The 20148-nt window shown below is 32.1% G+C and overlaps 1 protein-coding gene across 6 annotated transcripts in view; it reads left to right on the top strand.

Annotated features, from left to right (window-relative positions):
• The window catches only part of LOC119830520 (protein sickie), a 125307-nt gene that overhangs the window by 38179 nt on the left and 66980 nt on the right, over positions 1-20148 (top strand). For 5 of the 6 annotated variants that reach the window (XM_038353569.1, XM_038353570.1, XM_038353571.1 and 2 more), the window contains one exon: positions 7933-8115. In XM_038353569.1, the coding sequence (XP_038209497.1) occupies positions 7933-8115 (183 nt within the window). Of the gene's footprint in view, positions 1-3347; positions 3478-7932; positions 8116-20148 lie in introns of those variants that run through there. The other variant, XM_038353573.1, reaches the window with a different exon arrangement.

Below are 20148 nucleotides of genomic sequence, written 5' to 3' on the forward strand. Positions count from 1 at the left end.
TAAATCAACTTTAACAAAGGTAAATTTAAATGTGCAAGCGAAATAAAAAGTATTATGGTTTGCGAATTGGCGATTCAAATCAGATGTTCGCAAAGGTCTCTGATAATAAATTACTAACGGTAGGTTGCGAGTGAGCTTCGACGATTTATTGAAACAACCACAACTGCGCAAATGTATTACAATACTGACAGGATTTATTAAGAACACGTGTCTAATTATACTTTTAATTAAAAAATAAACGCGGACAGATTCGCGCATGAAGATTTCATTTCTATCAATTATAATTTGTAAGCCTCGGCGCATTAAATAAAACATATTTTCATTTTTCCTATACATTGATTGAACTAAAATAAAATGATCAGGAAAGACATATTTTTCGTTAAATTGTCTCCTAAATTACGATAGTAATTATTTTGCAACATTCCGATTTTTATCAGGTTAAAGTGTAAATTATTATAGTAAATTTTATCCAATTATTTCAAAACATAAGAATAGGGACTAATTTTATTTAAACTAAATGATAAGTGTTTAAAATCCATACATATTAAAGTTTGATGAAAATTATACGTTTAATGATTGAAGATTTGTTTGGAAAAATCATGAACGGAACAGACATTGTCTACTGGAAACAGAATCAAAGCGAGGCGATGTTGACAAATGTGCCGCGCCGTCCGTCCATACAGTTACCTACTTCGGTACTATTTATAAATTCAACGGAAATGTTTAAATACTCCGCCAAAGATGATTGCATTGACGATTAGTCGGTTTTGTTAATATTCTTCGATTTGGAAACTTGTAATGAGGCTTCTGAAAATTTTATTTCTTACCTATTATATTAGTAAAACGGAACAATATATACGTCAACCTATATATTCTTTATTTCCATCTTCCATGACGTTATGTTATGCCTGTGCCCAATACTCATTAGTCAGTATTATACCATGATTATGTATTCATTTAATATTATTTTTGGTCATACATGGACATAAGCAAAACCCTTTCACAAAATATTATTCGCTATATTACGAACTAGCGGTCCGCCCCGGTTTCGCCTGTGTTACATATATAGCCTATAGCCTTCCTCAATAAATGGGCTATCTAACACTGAAAGAACTTTTCAAATCGAAGCAGTAGTTCCTGAGTGATCAATTGATGAAAATGAAATAATATGCTTTCTCAAAACTAACTATTCAAGTGAAGTCACTTTGAAAAAATATTAAACCGAGGATGAAGTAATTTAAACAAAATGACATTAAGTTATTAAGTATTTGCTGCACGTATTCAAGTGAGAGTAAGGACTGCGGCAAGTTTAAGGTCGTGACACGAGTACAATAAAAATGTCACAACTCCTTTTACGCATCTAATAATCACGTTTTCGTGTTTTGTTTTATTGTTGGGAAAATGGTAGTTTTACGATTATGTCACAAGTTCGTTGCTCCGGCGCACCTTCCGCGCTTATAAATACTCTGTGTCGAACATTTGACAGGCGTAAACAAACACGGCGGATCGGATGCGGGCAGCTATAGCACACTTTTAATGAGCTTTACGACTTATTACGCCACACTGTTACCAATATAGGTTAGCTTCAAATGCCTGACCTCCTTTTTTTTCGCAGGAAATATTTCGAATTGTTTAAAACTTTTATGCAGCAATAATAAACAGACATATAGACTTAAAAATGTATTGTCTTCTGGTCGACAACTATAAAAAAATCTGCAGCAACAATTTTAAAGTATTCCATGTTATTAAAATCTTTGACTTAGAGAGAAACAAAAAAATTAAATATATGAGTAGTCTTTCATCATACATAGATTTTGTCCCTTTGCCAACGTTGAGAGGTTTAAAACGTCTAAACGATACAGTTCAAAGAGGTGCTAGAGACGGTTCACGTCCTCTTTTCCATCTTATCTATTTGGCTAAGTCGTTTAACTTCTTTGCTTTGCTTGTGGTTCATTAATATGTTTTGGCTTATACAATGTACTGGGTATGGTAAAAAAAATTATAACTTCTTAATTAAACTTTTAAAATCAAGAAAAATAAGATTGAATAAAATCCGCATTCAGTTAGCTGCAGTAATTGTAGAAAAAAGGCGAAATTCACTCACCCCCTTTTAAAAAGCAAAACGCCTGATTGTTAAGTATAATTAGGCATTGTAGTAGTAAATTGCGTAAACAAGGCACGACTATAAATAATAGCTAGGTGTTGCACTCAATGTGTAGCCCACGCGCTGCAGAAACCCACAATTACTATAGGGTTATCATCACGTATAGTTCAATCGTGGGAGAGTATATAGAAAAGAAAATTATTTTATAAATTCTTACTATAAATATTTGTTTTTCTACATTATCGATAAAAATTCTGACCTCGATATATTCAACGAACATTGTTTCACTATTAAATGTGTTTTAAACGTTGGGGCTTATACCGCTGAACTCTTATTCTTGAATATTTTATAACTCTGTGTAGGCGTTTATCTCTAAACTCGTGGTGTAATTAAATCAACAAATAAATATGAGATATACATTCCGCCCACTAAACGGTACTTAGTCATTGTTCTAACTTGTTCGTACTTTCATTTCAATAGATCCTATGGCGCCTACACTTCACTGTAATTATGCAGATTAAAATAACTACAGTGCTAGACAGATGCTTTGTTTGAAATATGGTTAAAGTTTATTATGTATTTTAATAAGGGTTTGTGATATATATAACACTAGCTGCGCCCCGCGGTTTCACCCGCGTAAGTCCGTATCCTGATGGAATACCGGGATAAAAAGTTGCCTATATGTTATTCCAACTATCTACGTACCAAATATCATTGCAACCGGTCCAGTAGTTTTTGCGTGAAAGAGCAACAAACACACACACATCCTTGCAAACTTTCGCATTTATAATATTAGTAGGATTCATTTTAGTTTCATAATGCAACTTATTAACGTTCATAAGTCTCCAGAGTCGTGCCCGGCAAAGGAGATTACTTCCACTTTATGATGTGGTTATTCCATATCATGCTGTGACGCAGTCTCGCACGACGTGGGTGTAGGCGCCTTCCACTAGAGTAAATATTCCCAGAAAAGTTTATCCCACTACAGACTTATCCATTCATTCATGGACCATGACGCATACTCAGAATACATTGCTGAAACTCGTTGATCTTATTATGAGTAAATTCATACGGGTCAAATGAAAATGGTCTGCAGAAACATTACGTTACTAAGGAAAACTGAGACTAACTCTTTGACATAGATATTTCAAAGTGGATGAGTTATATCTAAAATTACATGTTTGATAATTTTGTGTTGCTCAGAATATAATTTAAAGAGATTTTGCAGTACATTTACAAATAATTTATAAGCCAAGTGATTTTGAGATGTAGTTATTGTAGTGAAAAAAATGATACCGACGTGTATCCGAGCTCCCAGATCGATTCAAGGCTCCACTGATGATGTCACGCGGCAGACGCGCTCTATTGTACAGGTATTTTTTTACAATTCTATTAGAATATAAATATTGTTAGTCTATGCTAACGCCCCACCCTATCTACGATTTAATATACAGGTACAAATGAAACCTACGCCTACCGAAAAAGACGAAGGGATCTAAAAAATTGTTAGTCAACGAAGAATCAAAGAGCGTAAGGTGTACCGTATAAACTATCACCCATTAATTATAAATAGCAAATTAAATTGCATATTGCACGGTGATACTACGTTGGACGTTAGCCAAAATTATTTCAAGTTGTACGAGTAGACCGAGCTTTGTGTTTACGTTAGACTTTACAGAGAAACAGAGATATAATTTTTTAATTGCCCTTAAATGAGGTCAGTTTGTATATTTGATGCGTTTTAAGATATACAGTTATTCGTTTAAAATCTGAGATTTATAGCTGGTTAGGTAATTTGAATTTTTTTAGATTTGTTATTTTTAAATTCGGTATTATTTTAAAAAGTCCAAAGTTTCCTGATTCAATTTCTCTACAACGTACTTCATTAGTATAATTTTTTTGATACACACAGACAGTAGGCTACATTAGTTTTAACATAGTACAATAGTTGATATAGCTATTGAAAGCTTATACAGTTCATAGTATTGAGTCAAAACGACCATTCGTTCTGCGATATTAAAAGCAGTGCGACCTCATTTTGCTTCCTGGCTATGTTTCGGGCACGCGCGTTTTCCCTGTGATTATTACCTATTTTGAAATTACACAAAAAGGAACATACGTTATTCTTTTCTTACTGAATTGTAATGAAGCAAATAGTGTTGCAGTGTATGGTGAAATTACTCCTACTTGGTGATAATGAGGATGAATCTTTGTGAAGGCGTTAGATCAGTTAGCCAGATGATCTTTGTCCCTAACCGTCTCGACTTTAAGTAAATCGCATACAATTTACGACGAGTCGTTAAGATGAATGGTGTAACATGATACGGTTTCAAAATAGATTCGTGTATTTGTGAACGAAATAACGAGATAATCTGCTTTTTTATGTATAAGAGACGGTTATGATAAGAATTTATGACGCTAATTCATTAAATACAAAAAATTATTGTTCTTATATTTTTCTTTCTATTATCTACATATTTTATGTATGCATATTAGCATATACAATAATAGTTTTTTTTTAAAGGAAACAGAAAGCAACAATCGTTCACACATACTTTGTTTATTCATAATTTATATTTAGCATAGAATTACAATATTTCATACAGGCTAGTTGCGAGCACGTGTATTGTTTAAGTTGAAATCTGGTCTAAAACAGAGGTCAAAGACATGCAAATGACTTCATTCCCTGAGCTCTCCTTGTAATCTAGACTGACCCAATTGTTTTATTATATAAATTAGATTTTAATTTCGCTGTCCATTACAATTATTATGAATTGAAGGCTATTTCTTTTAGTAATTTGTTAGTAGGTAAAATATTGTGTTGGTGTATAAAGTATTCTTTTTTTTAAGTCATACATTTTGGGTATTTTGTATTTTTGTTTTTTTTTATATTGGGCAGGGGAGTCGTATCGCAATTGAGTTTTATTCAAACCGAAGTTCTAAGGTATATGTAAAAAACATATTCCTTATAACTAAAATGCGTAAAAAAGTATTATTACGTTTATGAAAATGCTATTCAGCGAGGTACATTGTTTTATTTAAATTAAGTCAAAGAAACACGAAATTGTTTTTACTACAATGTAGCCTTAAAAATTTAATTCAGTGGAGAGCCAATGTAAACAATTGAAGTAACTTCCGTACAGTCGCGCCCGCTTGGGGAATACGCCAGGCACAATAACAGCTCCAGTTGATTTGTTTATTTTGGTCGGGTTACCCGCTTCAGCGAGGAACGAATTAACGTATATTAGGTATATTGTTGACGAAAATTACATTGCCTGTGTAAATATTACAGCTCGTTTGGACTTACAATTACTTTTCCTTACAAACGATAGCAGGTAAAAAGGTGGGAAACCATTATCTTTAGCGTTTCTCGTGTCGTCTGGGAGAATTAAAGATATAGAAATGTGAGACTTTTTAAAGTAATATATTTTAAATGTAGGTGTTGAGAAATGGGAAAAACACAATACCTCACGGATGATCGCCTTGAGTCAGGTAACATTAACGAGGGGAGCGGAAAACTTATCCTTTTCCTCGCGCTTCCCAGTCTATTTCTTTGTTCTAATCGTCATTATCGCATAACCAATAAGCGTGCAACGTAGATACAGATAGCCTACCTCTGTAAAACTTCATGTCCGATAGTGATTGCATAAGGAACTAGCCAGGGTCGCGAACGTATACTAACCAGTTCCTGTGATCCCTTCGCTAAAGCGACTCGATGGAACGGAGAGGGGTTTTATTCGGTAGGAATCCGACCGGGCTCCTTTCCCCGGGGGCCGGGGCATCTATTTAAGATTTCCCCACTACATAAAAAAGGTGAACTAACCAGCTTGGATTTCCTTTGACAAAAAAAATCTCATATTTAAGCAAATAATTTTGATTAAGATGTTTATGTATACATTTGTTATTACCTGCAATTGCTTGCTTACAAATTATTTGTAAAATATAAGGCCTCATGATTTTTTTGATTGCTTGTTTGTTCTTTTACATTCATTTATGAAGATGATAAAGATTTTTAAGGTACAATTTTAAACAAAGGTTTCAGTTATACCTTCCTAGGTTGCCATTATACTAGAAATATAGGTTTCTTTACCCTTATATTATTAAGCCACAGCTGTGTGAAAGCCTTTCGCAATAAAGCGATATGAGACTACGGACATTAGCACACGCCTTTCAATAAATATGAACAGTTGACACGTTCTTCTACAGATTCTATCATAGTTTTATGGATAAAAAATACTATTTACATATACTTCAAATCATGCTGGTAAAAGATTTAAATTCATTTTACATAATTGCTTATTATGTATAATGCAAATAACACGAATAATTTTCAAAATATGTTTATTCTTATATCTTTTGTTTTTTTAATTATTAATAGTATTATATATTTTGGTTGTTTTTTTTTAATATTCATTAACACCGGATTTAAAATTAAAATGATAATTAAAATTTAAATCAACAACTATCGGAACATAAATGACTACAATACGTGATTTAATTTAATTACTCGTATTGAAGTTAAAATAAATTTGTTTGTCAGTATATTTTTTTCCATTAAAATTGATATAGTATTTAAATAAAATAATAAATATAAACAGTTAAAAACTTGATTGATTTGATTGGATACTATAATGGAAACAAGTTTTTAAAAACTTGAGCTTATTTAATTATTTTACAAATTATAACTAACGCATTTTGTAAAATAGTCAGGTTTTGTTTGCGAAGGTTATTTAAGTAATTAAAATAGTTTCATTTTATCGATACCTATTCGTAAATTGGCTTGGTATTAATGCCTTTATAACTTTGCGAGTTCGTAAATATTGTATGATACTTAATAAAACCTAACGGAATTTATATTTCAATAATTAAATTAGGAGTTATTAGGACTCTAAACTGCATTAGCAAAGAGATGAGTGAAATACTTTACAGTCCTGCGACCTGGCCGGCGTCAAAGTGTCGCGACTCTACCACTTGCCCTCATTCTCTCGCAAATTGACGCAAATATGACTTAATCCTTTTAAGAACTTACTTTATTACACCGCACTTACATATTAACTTATGTGTGACCTCACACTTTTAATACAAATCTCCATCACGTCAATACTGAATATCCCATAAAGAAACATGCTAAATTTGTGTATGTTTTAGTGAATTAAAAAGAAAATCGGCGTACTGACATTAATATATTTATTAAGAGAGAGTTGGTATCATTTAAATATACTTTTTACTCGGTCGAAATATACAACAAATACTGCAATTGTTTGAGAAAGTGATCTTTTTTAAAACATGATCATTAGTGTACGCATTGTCGATCAAACGGCTATCAAAAACTTATCTGAACTTCTGTATGCGTCAGACCCAAAGTACTAAAATTTTAGTGCCCTCATAGCTTAGTCATGATATCTTCTTAACAACAAAGGCGAACAACGTTTGCATTGTCCAGTTGAAGTTCAAACAAAACAGTTTGTTGAACTATTTACTATAAATATACATACAGATAGAACTAGATGCTGACATTAGATACTGATAATAAGTATTTAATAATAGCATGATTTAAGTTAAATGAACTGCGAAACATTTATAATTTCTGGAGCTATGTCATTTTAGTCTCGTCACAAATATGGGTCGTTTTCTTTCAGTATTACTGAATAAAAAGGTAAATTGGTAGGTCGAGTGGAAAATGCAAAAATTGAAATTAAAACGATTGTTAAGTTTACTATCAGTTCGTTTTTACTGCAATGTACATTTTATGGATATTAATCAGTATTTGTAATTTTTAAAATATTTAGCAATAAACAGTTACTATAGTAACGTTGTGTTGTTCCCAGATTTATACAGATTGGGCGAATCATTATCTAGAGCGAGCGCGGTCGCGCCGCCGGGCCGGCACCTCCGGGGGCGGCTTGGCGCGCGACTGCGCTGATGGTTTGCTGCTCGCCGACGTGCTGGAAGGAGTCACTGGACAGAAGGTTCCACGAGCACACCGCAAACCGCGGAGCCCGCAACAAATGGTAAGATATATCCTTCTATTTTCGTCATCTGCATTAAGCATCTGTAATATTTGCTAATTAGCCAATAAGCTTCATTGAACTAACATCAATTAAATCTATTCGCTAAGGTAAAGCTTAGCAATGTGAACCAAATATAATGATGACTAAATGATTGTGCATGGTGTAAGTAACAATTAAATGGTAAACTATGGGCATAAAATATCTATCTAAAGATGTTGCAATAAAATGAATAGTAACTATTATAATGTTTTTATTACTGTTGATACCAGCAATTGAATAATAATCAACAATTATAAAATTCTCGCCGTTTCCGGTTATCATGACGCTATTAACAGGAAATAATTATTATAGTGTTCTATTAATTGAATTATATTGTTATTTTGTGACTGAAACAATAATAAAATCAATTCATACGGAAACTGTATCAGGGTTAAGGATATTGAAAGCATTAAGTTATTTTAAATCCAAACTGTCACCAGTACTTATCTGAGTGACTATGCAACTGAGAAGATTCCAATATGGGTAATATTAATCTTCCACACGTCAAAATAAAACTCTTAAAAATATCCGGTGTTATTGTTTATTATTGCTTCGCGATCAAAAATGAAAGCGACGCAGCGATATTTTGTTAGCTCGAAATAGCTATCGACTCACAAATCACTCAGGTTGGTACCATACGGAGCCTGCCTTATATGAGTATAGGTGTCAACAAAGGTGCTTACGTCACGATAAAATGCGCACATACTGATTTCATTCTTAACGCACTCAAATACGAGGCATATTTGTATGAAATCAAACAGGTATGGATACGTTTATGGGATAGGTAGCCCACAAACCCAAATCTTATAGCGTAGAACGCTTTGGCTTCCGGCATGCGTTAGTAAGAAAGTGCTGATAAGATTTATTGGTACTCACTTGGAACTGATGATAATATACAATAATTATTTGTAATGTTCCATAGGAATTATTGAGTAATGTTTGTAACGGTTGTTTATGTTCAAGGAGAGAGTAAATAGATAATATCAAATCTAAGTAGGTACTTATTCAAAGGGTTTTTGAGCACAATAGGTATTTATAATTTGAAAACGTATTGTAAGGTTAGTAGTCAGTATAGGTTTAAAATCTCTCAAAACTGTGAAAACCTTTCTCATTTTGTTACTATACAACTTACAATTTTCACACATCTTTGGAAGACATGTAATGTGTATTACTAAAAAAAAACTACAATAAGGCAGTTTATAACTTTTGAAGAAATTTATGAGTATGTGTTACATTCCTATAGTTTGTTTGTATTCAGCTCAATCGGAAATTAAGTATTGTTCGAGCATGTGTTGAACGAAACGTGGTGTTTTGTAAGCTATTTCCCATGCCACAGGTCAAAGGCACTAAATTATAACGTACATTATATTAAATAGATTAATATTTCACGTTGCTATGACAAGACGCTTTAAGCAGAGCAATTAATTATAAACCATAACATTGTAGTTATGATTGTATATTAACTAGACGTTTGAAGATTATCCTTGATTATTATTTATTACACAGATAATAATATAACATCGATTTAACAATCTAATTGTAAATACGTTTGAAAAAATTATGATCATTTATTGCAAATCTATATATTTGTTTCTTATGTATGTAGATAAGATACACATTTTGAGGATATAGACTTCGTTAATCTAAGTTTTATTTAATTTATTCACATAGTAAGGAAAAAATCGCGATATCAAAAAGCAATTAGATACGCTAATTACAAATAATTTAATTATTTACATTGTGTTTCCCAAAACATCTTAAAGTATCACATAAAAAGTTTTTAAACAGTTGAAGCCGTTTTTTTTGCGAAGCATCCGTGATCCATTGCTCGAGAATGACGGACTGACAAACAAGCTTATTGTTTGCTTGTCTAGCTTCAGAATTACCACATGATTTATTACCGTTAGGCAAAAGGTTAAAAGAAAAAAGTATTGACAATTAACTTTAATAAAGAAAAACAGTTTTGAAAGTTTTGAATGAAGTTTAAAACGTATTTAATGCGTTTCAATTTAACTTATTACTTATTGGATTGGAAATAGTTAATAGTGTTGTTGCTAATTGTTTTTTAAAGTGTATTTGTGTGTGAAAGTCGATGTTTTTAGTATGTAATCCAATCGTATAAAAACGACAGCTTTAGTCGGCTTTTTTCGTAGCCATTTAACAGACACAATCGATGCTGTCAGTACCAACATCCGCAATGTTCTAGAAGGAAAAATAAAAATAAAGGTTTAATGGAAAAGGTATTGAAAATTTAAAGTGCCCTAGATCTCTGCTGCTTTTGTTGTATCAAAAGAAAAGAGAAAGATAAAAAGTACTAAATTTGTTAGTTGACAAAAATAGCTTAGATATAAGCTTTGGAATTTCACCGATATTTGCTTATATTAAGTTCATAACAATTTGGTTGTCAAAACTTCTGCATTCCATATCCTTTGGGAATCCATTTTATTCATATTGGCAGTTGATAGTATTATTGTACGATATGAAATATCGATAACGTCAAACTTATATCATACGAAAATACATTAAAAGGCTTGGGAATAAAGAATTCCGCAATAATTTGACTGTTATTTATTCTAGTTGAATTAAAATTAGCAGCTTCGGGAGACTATATTCTCCATAGAACTCGATTCAATTACGATTTACAAATATAATCGCTATCTTAAGAGAAAGCCCGTATTTAATTTACGTCAAACGGTACAAAAACCTCTTATTAATACAATCGATTGTCGGCGACAAACCCGGATACCGCTAGCGATAGCATCGCATTATCAAGAAATAATCAGAGAGATCTGCGCATAGGCTTTGTTATAATATTAAAGGGAGTATTATCCTACTAATATCATAAACGTGAAAGTATGTTAGTATGCCATCCATACTAGATGCATGTATATGGATGTAAGGATGTTTGTTACGTACTGTTGTTAGAAATTTGGTACATCATCCAGATTTGGATCAGCATCCAGACTATAATCTATCTGATTATAGTCTGGATGCTGATCCAGATTCATTCAATTCCTCTGTTCCTATGTGCTAACAGAGGCTAATGTTTATCCGGGTACTACGCGAGTTACGCCGCGGGTTAGAACTAGTTCTCAAATATTTGTATCCAGTAGTATTATTTTAGTGTAAGATTGAAACCATCAAATAATATCATAAGACAGTATTTATCTTTATGAATATATATTAGATTTGATTATTAATGTCCTTAAAATATACCTAAGTCTTAAGTATCTTTTAAGGACATTGAGGTATAGAAATTTGTTTCCGTGAAGAAAATATAGACAAGTAATTTAAGACAGCAGGTTTTACTTGTTTCCGAATATTTATTTGATCCAATCAAAACCAAACTCTTATATGATTTTGGTTTTGATAGGATTCATGGTTCATTAGATTTAAATTTAAAATTGTACATTGTTATTATGTTTAAAACATCATAAGTATAACTGATATCAATTGTTTTGTTTTAAATTATTGTTAAGTCATTATCCACGTCATAACTTATTTATTTTCGTACATTTGTATAACTGAATGCATAAACTATACTCCGTATGACAGTTTTTAAGTTTATGCATGCATCTCAAAATTAATAAGGAGTGAAAATTTCGCGCGTTTCACAAAAAACAGCGTGTGTATTTTTTACACTTATCACATGAACGAAACAAATTATAAATCTTAACGGCCAATTAAGAAATAATACAAGTAAAATTAAACGGCTTCTTCGTTTAAGTGGTGTCATTCTTGAGTGTTAATTACCCGATTACTCGGTACGTAATGCATCTTTCGATTTCATTTCTTTAAAGCTCGTGAAACGTGAGCTCATTCGCGCGTTTGCCTTGTCGAGTGGCGGATGCGTCGGAAACCCGCCGGGAGAACCATTGTCCGAACTTTGAATTATCGACATGTTTAACTCGATTAAATTGAAGCGATCTTGATAACTCAGGGTTTCTTTTCAATGAATGTGATTGTATTGTGTGTTCTAATTGTGCTTCAAAATTTGGTGGCCTTTACTGTTTGAGTGCGAATGTGTTAAGTTTTGAGGATAAAGTAACATAAACAGGTTTGTTTTAATGTTATAATTTAATGGTGGAATTATACTTTTAAACTGATATCTCGTCAATTTTAAAATCTCATGGTATCTCAATATACTTAGTCATATTAAAATTTAAATACAAAAAAATCATACTTCTAAATTTCATGATTATCTCAAACACAGTTTATCAAGTAATTGTAGGTAATTTGATGTTATCTATGAAGGTAACCCGAGAAAGTAGCTAAATGAATTATGTTTATTATTAAAAGATGATCATTCATCGGTTATCATTCGGATATGCAAAGTTGTTTAGGTAGTAACTGCCTAGATAGTTATCTAGGATGACAGTTAGGAACCTATTTTTTATTTTAAGTTATTGCAACGATATATAAATATTTATTTGAGAAACGTTCATTTTGAACTTGTTACTTTAACCTGAATGTCACAAAATTCTGATGGTAATGATCTTATTTAATAACTTTTTTAATTAAAGCCGAAAAAAAAAAAATACAGAAACTATCCGAGACGATATCAAAAATACTGAAAGTTAAGTTAAATCAAATGAATAAATTCAGGTAGTTTTAATATTTATATTACACAACGAATTTTTTTTTTATTATTTATGATTTTAATTGTAGCAAATTGAAATTATATTTTCTTAACTTAATATCGATTTTCATGGAGTGTACTCGTAACACAATTTCATATACCAATATTTGAGGTATTGGAAAGCTAAACAGAAAATTTTCTGCCATATTGAGAAACTTAAAATAATACATTTAAAACTATCCCCGAATTAAAAAAAAATCAATTAACATAAATTATTAATCATTAATAAGTTTGGTGTGTACATGATTCCTGTAAATTAATTTTTGAAATCAAGTTTGTAAATACTGTCAAAAAATTAACATTATTGACTAATTAAGACATTGCGTGTTTCAATGATACCAGTGTCGAAGAACACATGGAATACTAATGAAGGCTGAAATCGCCATGCATCGGTAATAAATTGTGGGTGAAGTGCAGCTGTAAAAATGATAGCAAATCACTTTTGTAAAGTTAAGTAACGTTTCACACATATTGCTAACGACAGACGTTCATGTTAATCGTGCGTACTTTCTCGGAAGCCCAAATCGTGTGTATATTTTTTCTGAAATGCTGCGTTGTTTGTTTTCGGATTTTAAAAATAAACGCGTATGAAAAATGGAATATTAACACCAAACAGATGTTATATTGTTTGATGTTGAATTTATTTTTTTAGCCGATCCTTTCTACAATATATATTCATGTTGCTAAATGCAATCTAAGTTGATGTAATTCTTGAATTCTTGAAATATCGCTACTATACAAAAAACCTATTTGCCTCAGAAAATGGAAGCTAGCGTCTCGACGACTTTTACGTTTTAAATGACTTTTTTATATTATTATTATATACTCATAGAAGTTTCCAACAATAAAATAGCTAACGTCGTTGGATAACTTTTCTACTTCGGGTTGTATTAAAATAATGTCAATATAAAATGAAAGTGTTTCTTAGTATCTCCATATAATATAAACGTTGTTTGTAAGCAAAATACGTGCGTGAAATAGTACGAAGCACGTGTAAACGCTCCCACATTGTATCCACGTCGTAATGTGTAAAAAGTACAGCCGCAGGCGCCAGTCACACTTCGTCGCCTTGAACTGTCGACTTGAAGGAGTAACAGATTTAATGTCAGGGAGCTTTACGTACCTACTGTACTCGTAAGTCGTATTCATAATCGCCAAAACCAGACCCCAAGTGGGACGCGCTGATTAATACGCTCGTTTTAATTTTTTCTACTAGCTCACTTGACTAGCGTAAACGGGTCAAGCGCTCGGTACCTACTCGTTAATTATGTAAATAACAGAATCTGTCGTCGATCATCATGCTATTAATCATCTTTTCATTTTTTTCAGCGATAAGTGTGCCGATTGTTTGGCTAATTTAACGGTAATATTTAGATGAAGGATAAGAGGATATTCGATGTAAGATTATTATGATGTACCGTTTATTATTATATATTAAATGTTGTTAATGTTTTAGTCTTCCTTCTATTTATTATTCCTGTTGAACGACATATTTGTATGAAGTTGCTCTTAAATGATGACTCAAATCGTTAAATCTCGTTGCTCTTAGCAATTTCATTGTCAATAATAATGTTTTTACTCATCGCAGTTAGAGGTCGGCCTACCGACGATTCTGCGAAATGGAGGGTAACTAGTAATGCATGTACGAATAACTAAATTATCTATTGTGTTCTTAGAAAATACAAGCGATGTACTATTTATAGAATTGTATTACACGTACATTATAGAAATTATTAATTGTTTTATTCATTTATGATTATTCTCAAATGAAATATCTACTTTAATGTGTAATATACAATTTACGTAAATTTTACGGACTGCTAAATTTCAATGAAAACATAAAAATTCAGAGATCGTATATCCAATTTTCGATTAAAGAAAATATTCAATTGCGTATCAAGTCCCCACCTGCAAGGGGCTTATTGATACTGCACTTTTATTGTTGCAATAATTTTGGGTTAAATGTTTATCTTATCTAGGCTGATAAATTACTACATAGAATATTTCCGTTTGTTTGCCAATTATAGCCAATATTAAATATTAAATTAAGGTTATCTTTTAGGTCGGCACAAATTACGAAATTTCAAAATGATAAATATATAATATATGCAATGCGATCCAATTAAGAATAGGAACGTCAATGACCTTTCATTGAAGAATATGATTTACATAGAAGTCATGTTTGCATGAATTTAACGGTTTATTTTCTTTTTCTAACTCACAATTAAATACAAATGTTATTAATTGTAACGATTATAATGTGCCTATTTCGTTTGAATGAATACCTATGGGCTATGACGTTACAATATGGCGTTGAGCCGATCCTATTCTGAGTTGTATCGCATAGCAGATAATATGTTAATGTTATACATATTGATTTCCTTTACGAATTACGATCATGGAGTTTGAACGTTTGGTTTAAATTTTATTTATAAGAAATTATCAAAGGGTAAAATTTCTTTAAGTAAATTTTTTGCAATAATTACTTAAAATTTCGTTGCAATTTTAATGTTATAATGTGATAAAAATATAGGTTTGCAAAAAAGATAAAAATAATGATAATATAAAATATATCTGGTATCGATTTGATAGCATTTAGCCGACATTAATTATCTAATCTAGACACATAGAAATGGGCCAAGTATATGAAATGATGAGTCCATTTGCTAAAATGGTGATATCACGAGGCGTTGGTAGCACGTCTCCGCAATTGTCACGTCCTCTGAGAAATATAACACGCCTACAGTAATCATGGATATTTCACAATGCAACTTTAATTTACAACATCTTTATTGGCCTTAATGAAATATATCATTTTCATGACAATAGGTTCCGCATATTTCGCAAGCTTCATTCACCAATTACAATCATCGACGGTAGATAATCGTACAAAATTTTGTTTTCTTGAATAAAACAGAATAATACTATACATGGGTATTATACATGGGTCGCAAGCTTCATTCACCAATTACAATCATGGTAAATACTATACATATTGATATCACGATAGCATGATTTGCGATATCTGGTGATCGGCGCGAGCAACAAAATCGTAATTTTGGTAACTAATTAGCAACTAATTAGCTACAAATGCATATATAGTTTTTATGCAATTTTTTTATATGTTTAATTGTATTTATAATTGTTTTATATACCATTATATGACTAATCGACATTACTTTCGGCTTTGTATGATATATAAATATAAAAAAATTACCCATGCTAACAATTGTAAGTAGTTGTTTCGGTAATTATTGGCGACAAATACTACGTTTTTTGGTAGAAATTAATTTATAACATACAGGAACCAAGAACTTAAAAATAATGTGCAAATAGACCTTGTACTGTATCGAGTATCAACACAAATTGCCGGTATTCTAAACGAGGTTGATTCTTCTATGATTGGTTGTCCTCAATTTGGTCTGTACTAAGTTATGGTCATATATATCATTCTTCAATAATATTAGTGCAATAATATTTTAATGCACGAATACATTAAACGTGTACTTCAACTACTATCATGCTAACAATAAAAGTGTTAGTATGACTGAAGAATTAGCAGTTAATACGACCAACGTATCACGGGCTTGGAAGTACCTGTCTGCCTCTTGGTCTTGCCATGTTCAATGAACCAGTAAAAATTGTAATAATAATATATTGTAATAATATTAAAACTTCGTTACATAAAGCATCCATACCTTTAATTACTAGACTTATAAATAAATAAACGATATTCATAACTTTGTACCTAAGTACTTGGTTAGATTTAAATTACTGTTGGTTAGGAAGATAGAAGTAAATTTTCGAGATGTAAAATAACAATTAATATCTGCTCTCTTTCAGCTTCTGCATAGTCAATAAACGTCAAAAATTATTACGATCTTTTAATATTTCGCTTCTATTATTGTGTACGTTTTTGTATAATAGTTTCAACAGAGCGAAATCGTAACAGATATACATTTTTTACACTGCCCAACTTTTAGAGTAGGAGCAAAAATGTGACTGTCCCAGATAGTGTATAAAAAAGCAACAATGTAGCACGGTTCATAATGGCCTTGCATCGCTTGCAAACGTCCGTTTGAAGGATATTCTGAACGTGGAAAACGCTCCATAAAATGGTCCATTAAGGAACACTAGTTGCTCGATTTTTGTCATCCGTTATGGTCCAGGTGGTAGAGAATGTATGTATTTGACTACATGTTTAGAAATATCAATCGTTTTTTTGTGTTTTTATGCAATAACAGATCAATATATTTCGTTAATCAGATTCTAGAAATGATATGACATGAAAGTTAGCTTTTCTTAATACAAACATTCGTAAATTAATATAATTCTGTTTCTTAATATCGATAATTGCCTATTGCGTATACTTAAAATCTATTTATATAAAAATATGTGAAAGTCTTTCGTACAACTGTCAAATGACAATCGGATGTCCAGCTCTCTTACTACACGAATACGTGATAGCAGTGGCAATGCTGCAAACATGGTGGTAAAACCATGTTAAATTACACCGACACCAAAATGAACATTGTTTATGATCATTGGTTCAAATTTAAAATGTTCTTTTAAGAAAAGTTGCATGTTTTTTAAATGTTCTGTCTATTCGACTCGAAAATTTTTATTCGAACCGCAAGGGATGCATGCATGCATCAGCATGTTCCAGATGCTTCCTGAGTCTGTTTTGCTCGACGAGTATAATCTGGAGGTCTTCAAGAAAAGACGAGTACCTTATATCGAATCGCGCTCCATTTAAGGCCACATTACAGTTTATCACCTACCCCATTACGAATTTATAAAAATCATCGACAAGCTTACATTGTCTCTTTCTGAAGCTACTCAAAATATAAGCTAAAATAGAAAATAGAATATTCTAATATAATATAATTTATTAGAATAGAAATTTCAGTATTAGTTCAGGTCATGACCAAAACATTGAAGGAATCTAATTTGTTACCACTACTACTTTACTTACGACAGGTTTATAACCCTGAAGGTATTAAGCAGAGTTTATGCTACAGCAATGTAGTTTAATCTGTCACATTTAGTAACCACCTAGAATGTTAATATCGTTAATGTTAATTGGTCAGTTGGAAACATCGCAATATCATGAGCTAACAACTATCTACGTAGATATATTTATATAAATTTTACGTGAATAAGGAAATACGATATAGACATACGTTATGCTCATCGAATCCTACTAATATTATAAATTCGAAAGTTTGTAAGGATGTGTGTGTGTGTGTTTGTTGCTCTTTCACGTAAAAAACTACAGAACCGATTGCAATGAAATTTGGTACGTAGACAGCTGGACAACTGGAATAACATATAGACAACTTTTTATGCCGATATTCCTACGGCATACCGTGATACGTGAAACCGCGGGGCACAGCTAGTAATGCATAAAAGTAGGGGTAAAATACCGCTATGTTAATATAATTACAATGACGAAGAGGGAAAGGTAATTTCGTAGTCACTAAATTTGATTTCAATTAATCATCGCGACAAAAACGCGGTCCATAGTAATCAATCAATGCAGAAGTTTTCAAGTGAAACGGAATACGAAAGCTGCAGTACGCTAATGATATATGTTTTCACTAATTTATTTTACTTGACACGATGTGGAGGATGATCATAGCTATACTTATAATATAAAGTTGTTGGTTTGAACGCGCTAATCTTAGGAACTACTGGACTGATTTCAATAATACTTTCACAATTCGATTGATACGTCATCCCTAGCACATAGGCCATATAACACAGGTCCCACCCGGTAGCGCTGCCATTCTTATATTAAACTAGCTTTTGACCGCGGCTTCGCACGCGTTAAATTCGGAGTAGTTTAATAGATGTTACCTATAAACATTCCCCTTGAATAAATCTGTCTATTTAAAAAAATCTCATCAAAATCGTTATGCAGTTTTAATGATCTAAGCATGCACACATGCAGACGCGGGAAGCGACTTTGCTTTCTATTATTTGTGATAGCGATAGTTATCAGCTTCTCTTTTACTGAATTAGGTACATCTACACATAAATTTTAGCAGATTAAAGTTTTGAATTGCACATTGTTTAAATTGAATATCACTACATAGTATAAAACAAAGTCGCTTTCTCTGTCCCTATGTCCCTATGTATGCTTAAATCTTTAAAAATACGCAACGGATTTTGATAGGTTTTTTTTTAATAGATAACTTGGTTTAAGAGGAAGGTTTATTGTATAATAACATCTATTAAACTACTTCAAATTAGCACGAGCGAAACCGCGGGCCAAATTTAGTTTCATAATAAAATAAAACGCGTAAAACATTTGAACGAATTCCATTTAACTTACACTTGACACTGTAACACACTCGCTACATGGGCGGGCGCCGCGACCGAACGATATAATTAAACTCTTTTCAAAAACTGTTTTGTATCAATATTGTTATATATTAAACTTTAAAAAACATAGACACAATAATGCTTTTAAAGTGTTTCAAACATTGAATTGGGTTATTTTATCGCAAGCGGGTCGTAGCTTCCATATTGTAGTTAGTATCTTAAGTGGAGTTTTGGAAAGTTGTTAATGAGTCTTAACGGCAATGAATGGGTTGTAACTTGAGCTGTTACCGGACTAAGTGATGGTGTTACTGGGTTATGGGCTATGGATGTTTCGTGTTATTTATGAAGGTGTAATTAGAGTTACAAGACTACACTATGACGACATGGCTAGATTTACTAGAAGCACATTTTAGTTATAGAAGACATGCATTAGATTATTGCTATAGTGCACTTCAGAAGCTATATTGTATACTGTCATTAGCTCATATATGGTTCGATCACGTAATCCACCATGCTGGCCAAGTGCGGATTGGCAGATGTCTCATGTCGTCGAGCTTTTGTTTCTTGGACATATCAGTTTTCTTGCGATGTTTTCCTTCCCATTTCGAGCAGCGGTGATGTGTACAATGTGTTGATAAATTGAATAATTTAAAAATCATTTTAGGTATGTCTGTCTTTTACTCTATATGTAACGCCGTAACGTTGGATTAGACCCATAAGTGACAAGGAATAGACAAGATGTATGCATAAACAAAATTATATTTTTGTATTTATAAGTATTTTTTGTTTAAGTTGTTGTAAGAACTTTGCTGTTTTAACATATTCAAAGTAAATTTTCAGATGCAAGCAGGCAGTATTCTAATGTATGACTTCAAAAAAGGTGGAGGTTATGAATTCTACTATATGTGTGTTTGTCACCTCATAACCTTTTACCGGATGAGCCGATTTTGTTGATTTATTTATAAAGCTGGTGCCGCCCATGAGAGCACCATTTAAATATCGTCTATTTTTGATTATTTCTAGGCGGT

The sequence above is a fragment of the Zerene cesonia genome, chromosome 11 (assembly GCF_012273895.1).
Source record: "Zerene cesonia ecotype Mississippi chromosome 11, Zerene_cesonia_1.1, whole genome shotgun sequence".
NCBI lineage: Eukaryota > Metazoa > Arthropoda > Insecta > Lepidoptera > Pieridae > Zerene > Zerene cesonia.